The sequence below is a fragment of the Diospyros lotus genome, chromosome 4, assembly GCF_014633365.1.
Source record: "Diospyros lotus cultivar Yz01 chromosome 4, ASM1463336v1, whole genome shotgun sequence".
In the NCBI taxonomy this organism is placed as follows: Eukaryota; Viridiplantae; Streptophyta; class Magnoliopsida; order Ericales; family Ebenaceae; genus Diospyros; species Diospyros lotus.
Window position 1 is genome coordinate 3,040,864 of NC_068341.1, and position 4,954 is coordinate 3,045,817.

A 4,954-nucleotide genomic window follows, 5' to 3' on the forward strand; every position below is an offset into this window, starting at 1 on the left:
ACTCCGACACTCAAGTGAGTAAAGGAGTAGAAAGTGACAGAATATCAGCGACTCAGAGAGAAGAACATACATTGGCTCTGAAGAGAATAGGTTCATATAGAAAGAGAATGGGCCCTTCTGCATGCATGCGTCGTGCGTGTTTGCAAGTGATGAGATTGAGTATCTGGCACCGGTAGAGGTTCTCAGGTGATAGTATGATGTCGACGGGACTATCATTAATGTGGATGGTATTCGCCATTAATGAGGATGAGATTTGAGTAGGTGCGTGAATACCTATTATGGGGCTGCAATTAGAGGTGGCAATTCGTGTTGGCGGGTCATAATCGTGTCGTGTCGAGACACACGTATAACACGTGTCAGGCTAACCCGAACACGACCCGTTTAATAATCGTGTCAAATTCCTTAAACCCGAACACGACATGTTTATTAAACGTGTAACACGACACGACCCGTTTAACCCGTTTAACTAAACGTGTCGTATCGTGTCGTGTCACATGTTAACTTGTTTAACCCGTTTAATTTAAATGGGTCGTGTTGTGTCACCTGTTAAACGTGTTATTTAGTTTTAAACGTGTTATTTCGTGTATAATCGTGTTAACGTGTTTAGATCAACCCACTAACGCTTTTAATTAAACGTGTCATTTCGTATATAATCGTGTTAACGTGTTCAGGTCAACCTGTTAACACGTTTAATTAAACGTGTCATTTCGTGTCTAAACGGGTTAGACGGGTTGACCCGCCTAAGACACGAAAATAATCGTGTCATAAACGGGTTGACCCGTTTATGACCCGAACCCGATTAACCCCAACCCTAACCCGCTTAACTTCATGTCGTGTCGTGTAATCGGGTCGTGTCCAAAATTGCCGGCTCTAGCTTCAATGATGCTACTATAGGCTGGCGCAGGGTTAGGGCCAGGCCGAGATTGGGCCATGAGAATGAGAGATTAGCCAAAATTGGGCTGAGATGGTCTAGATCATTATGATGAAATTTTAAGTTTATACAAGGGGGATGCATGGGGATAGATCACTGACCAGGGCATGTGCAGAGGAAGGGGGGATGTCCACGTGGCTAGAGGTGATGGGCTAGAGGCAAAGGTGGGGAGTTGGGGAAGGCAAGTGGGGGGAGAAGATTTTTTATGTCTGGGTGGAGAAGATTGCCTTCCTGCATACACAGACATATATATATATACACACACACACACTCACACATACATATATATATATATACACACGAACATCGGGAAACGGCCATGGCGGTTGCCATACCCACTGGCGATAGCCGATAGTGACTTTTTTAATGGCCCCCCGAACTCTGGGGTTGGGGGGCCATGAAGGACAGTTACCACGGCTTGATGATTGCCTTTCGTTATCCTTTCTGTCCCACAATCATGGTTGCCTTTCATTCTCTACTTCGACCACGACTACTTTGATACCCTCCGAAAGAGCATATATATGTGTGTGTGTGTATATGTGTGTATCTGCCGTGATGGTGGCGGTCATTGGCGGCTACAATGCTGCCTTTAATTTTGCAGAGGCTACCCACACCCACACAGTCGGCCGGTGATTTGAGTACGTGGGGATGGCTGTGGCTCTATGGCTATGTGCAATGGTGATAGAATGGGGTAATTTTGAAAAAAATTAGCTGCAAAGAGTTATTAACTTACTCTAAAAAGTAAAGGGGTAAAAATAAATTTTTAGTGTCAGCAAAGAGCAAAAAATTGGCTACAAATAGAATTTCACAAGCCTAAAACCCAGGCCAGCCAGCTTTCCCTTTAGTTGCGGAATTCAATGCCATGGCGGGTTCACACTTAAAAGTTCGTTGGGGCAGTTTCATAGCCCACCTCCCCCCCACCCTTTAAATTCTCACGTCCCCCTTTGCCTTTCAAGCCATCATTCTCTCTCAAAGCCATCATTCTCTCTAAATCTCTCTCTCTTTCCCTCCCTCCCCATTTCTTTTAAAGCTGGTTCCATATTCGTAAGAGCTCTGTTCCTTTTTCTTCCACTCTTTGTTCCTTCTGGCTCATCTTCATTTTCTACTTCCAGGCGTTTATATTTCTGGGTTTTGATTTAGTTTGCCAAGAAAAATGGTGGGCGATGGGAAACCGAACGCTCAAGGGGAACCCGCCTCTTCTGATTCTGCTTCTGCTGAGCAAAGAAGCAGCAGCAATAATCTGCCCAATTTTCTGTTATCAGTTAGGCTCAAATACGTGAAGCTTGGCTACCATTACTTGATCTCTCACGCCATGTACCTCTTCCTCATTCCCCTTCTCGGGCTTGTTTCTGTCCATCTCTCTACTCTCGGAGTTGAAGATTTTCTCCATCTATGGAACCAGCTCAAGTTCAATCTTGTCACAGTCATTCTCTGCTCAGCTTTAATGGTTTTCTTAGCCACCCTTTACTTCATGAGCCGCCCAAGAAAGGTTTACTTGGTGGATTTCGCCTGTTACAAGCCCGAGCCAGCTCGAACGTGCACCCTTGAGATCTTCATGGAGAGATCAGCACTGGCCGGGACGTTCACTGAAGAGAATTTAGCCTTCCAGAAGAAGATCTTGGAGAGGTCCGGATTGGGGCAGAAGACCTACGTCCCTGAAGCAATTCTGAGAGTGCCCCCAAATCGGTGCATGGCCGAGGCAAGGAAGGAGGCGGAGATGGTGATGTTTGGGGCCATCGACGAGCTGCTGGCGAAGACTGGGGTGAAAGCCAAGGATATCGGCATCCTAATCGTGAATTGCAGCTTGTTCAATCCGACTCCATCGCTTTCTGCCATGATCGTAAACCATTACAAACTTAGAGGGAACATTCGGAGCTATAGTCTTGGTGGGATGGGCTGCAGTGCGGGCCTAATTTCCATTGATCTTGGGAAGCAGCTCTTACAGGTTTGTCAATTAATTAGTGCTCTCTTTGCTTTGGCTGATGCTCTATTTCATTGTTGGCTCCGTTGAGGTCAGCATTTCTGCTCGTTGCATGCCTAACAGTCACTCTATGGATTGATGTTTTGAGATGGGTGGTTGATAATGAGATTTTTCTATCTTGTTGTCTTAGGGCATTGGATAACTTGTAGTTAGCTGATTATCTCGTGTCCTAAACACCTCCCATTCGCTTGTGGTGTTTAGCGCACGGGATAAGTAGCATTATTAGCTACCCCATTGAACAACCCATTCTTGTGTGCAACAGGTGCATCCAAACTCCTATGCCTTGGTGGTGAGCATGGAGACCCTCACCCTCGACTGGTACTTTGGCAACAACAGGTCCATGCTGGTCTCAAACTGCCTCTTCCGGATGGGCGGCGCCGCCATCCTGCTCTCGAACCGGTCTGCCGATCGCCGCCGCTCCAAGTACCAGCTCATCCACACGGTGAGAACCCACAAGGGAGCTGATGACAAGTGCTACAGCTGTGTGTTTCAGGAGGAGGATGAAACCAAGAGAATTGGAGTTGCCCTGTCAAAAGACCTAATGGCTGTGGCTGGAGAGGCCTTGAAAACAAACATCACAACACTTGGCCCGTTGGTTCTTCCAATGTCAGAACAGCTCCTATTCTTTGCTACTTTGGTGGCAAGGAAGATGCTGAAGATGAAGATTAAGCCTTACATTCCGGATTTCAAGCTGGCTTTCGAGCATTTCTGCATCCATGCCGGTGGCAGAGCAGTGCACGATGAGCTCGAAAAGAACCTTGATCTCACCGAATGGCACATGGAGCCTTCAAGAATGACTCTTTTCAGGTTCGGGAACACTTCCAGCAGCTCATTGTGGTATGAATTGGCTTATACTGAGGCTAAGGGAAGGGTTAGGAAAGGTGACCGAACTTGGCAGATTGCTTTTGGTTCAGGATTTAAGTGCAACAGCGCTGTTTGGCGCGCGCTGAAGACGATTAATCCGGCCAAGGAGAAGAACCCTTGGATGGATGAGATTCACGAGTTCCCAGTTCATGTGCCCAAAGTAGCACAGATTGTTTCTTGAACATTTTCGTATTCTTCCGGGAGGGTCTCATCATCTTTCTCTACAGAAAAAAAAAATGATTGTTTGTGGGATATAGTCTTGAGAGGAATTAGTCCTAATTGAAATGTCAATCCCTTCTGCTGGAATTTGTTCTCTCTGTATGCTGATCATTTGAATGTACTAAGTTGAGCTCCTTTAAAATAGCAAGATAATGTGGTATTAAGATAAAATTAAGATATTTTTCATACCAAAATATAGAATGATCAAGATAAGGGCGCAAAGTATTCTAAGATTTCTATCATAGTATTTGTTAAATTTTTTGGAATTCACTCATAATTGTATTTTTTTTTTTTTTGTATATTTGTTTATACATATGATAAGCACCAACATAAGAGTTTTTTTTTACCAAAATACCCCTATTACCAAATTAATGATTAAAATAGTATTTTATAATTAATATGAATTGTCAAAAAAAATTAAAATTAAATTTTATTTTCTAAATTCATGTTCAAAAATAAATTTAAAAGGAGTTGAAAAGTAAAAATAATTATTGTTAGAATTACAATAATTCTACCTAGATAATTAAAAATGGTCAAAACATATTTTCATAATAGGTAATAAAATATAAAATTAAATAAAATAATTTAAAAATTGATGAAATGAATTATATAAGTTAATAAAATATATATAGAGAGAGAAATTTAAATTTTAAAAATCAATAAAATGAATAATGTCATTTAAAATTTAAAAATATGTTAAATAATATTAATTATAAGAGTTAAATAAATAATTTTTTTAAATAAATTTAAATCTTTAAAATGCGTTAAATGGTATTAACTATCCTATAAAGGGCATATAAGTAATTGAGTTTTATCTTAAAAAAGCTAGATAAATTTATCTAGGGGGAGGTCGGATAAATTTATCTTGAAAAGGGGAGATAAGAGGTCACGTGAGGGCTTTTCCGGAAGTGGTCAAATAAGCTTAATAAACACGTTGGAAATACCAAATATCTGGAATG

General features: G+C 41.9%; 1 protein-coding gene across 1 annotated transcript; it reads left to right on the forward strand.

Moving 5' to 3' along the window:
* Positions 1-1,863: 1,863 nt before the first annotated feature.
* Positions 1,864-4,208, forward strand: LOC127798874 (3-ketoacyl-CoA synthase 11-like). Its single transcript, XM_052332513.1, has 2 exons — positions 1,864-2,876; positions 3,175-4,208. Exons 1-2 carry the CDS (start codon positions 2,085-2,087, stop codon positions 3,955-3,957), a joined length of 1,575 nt encoding a protein of 524 aa, XP_052188473.1. The 5' UTR covers positions 1,864-2,084; the 3' UTR covers positions 3,958-4,208.
* Positions 4,209-4,954: the final 746 nt, after the last annotated feature.

Excerpts from the sequence above, each read along its gene's own strand:
- LOC127798874 (XM_052332513.1), top strand. The coding sequence starts at position 2,085 with ATGGTGGGCGATGGGAAACCGAACGCTCAAGGGGAACCCGCCTCTTCT. Across the intron at positions 2,877-3,174 it reads TTGGGAAGCAGCTCTTACAG|GTGCATCCAAACTCCTATGC; the intron begins GTTTGTCAATTA and ends TGTGTGCAACAG.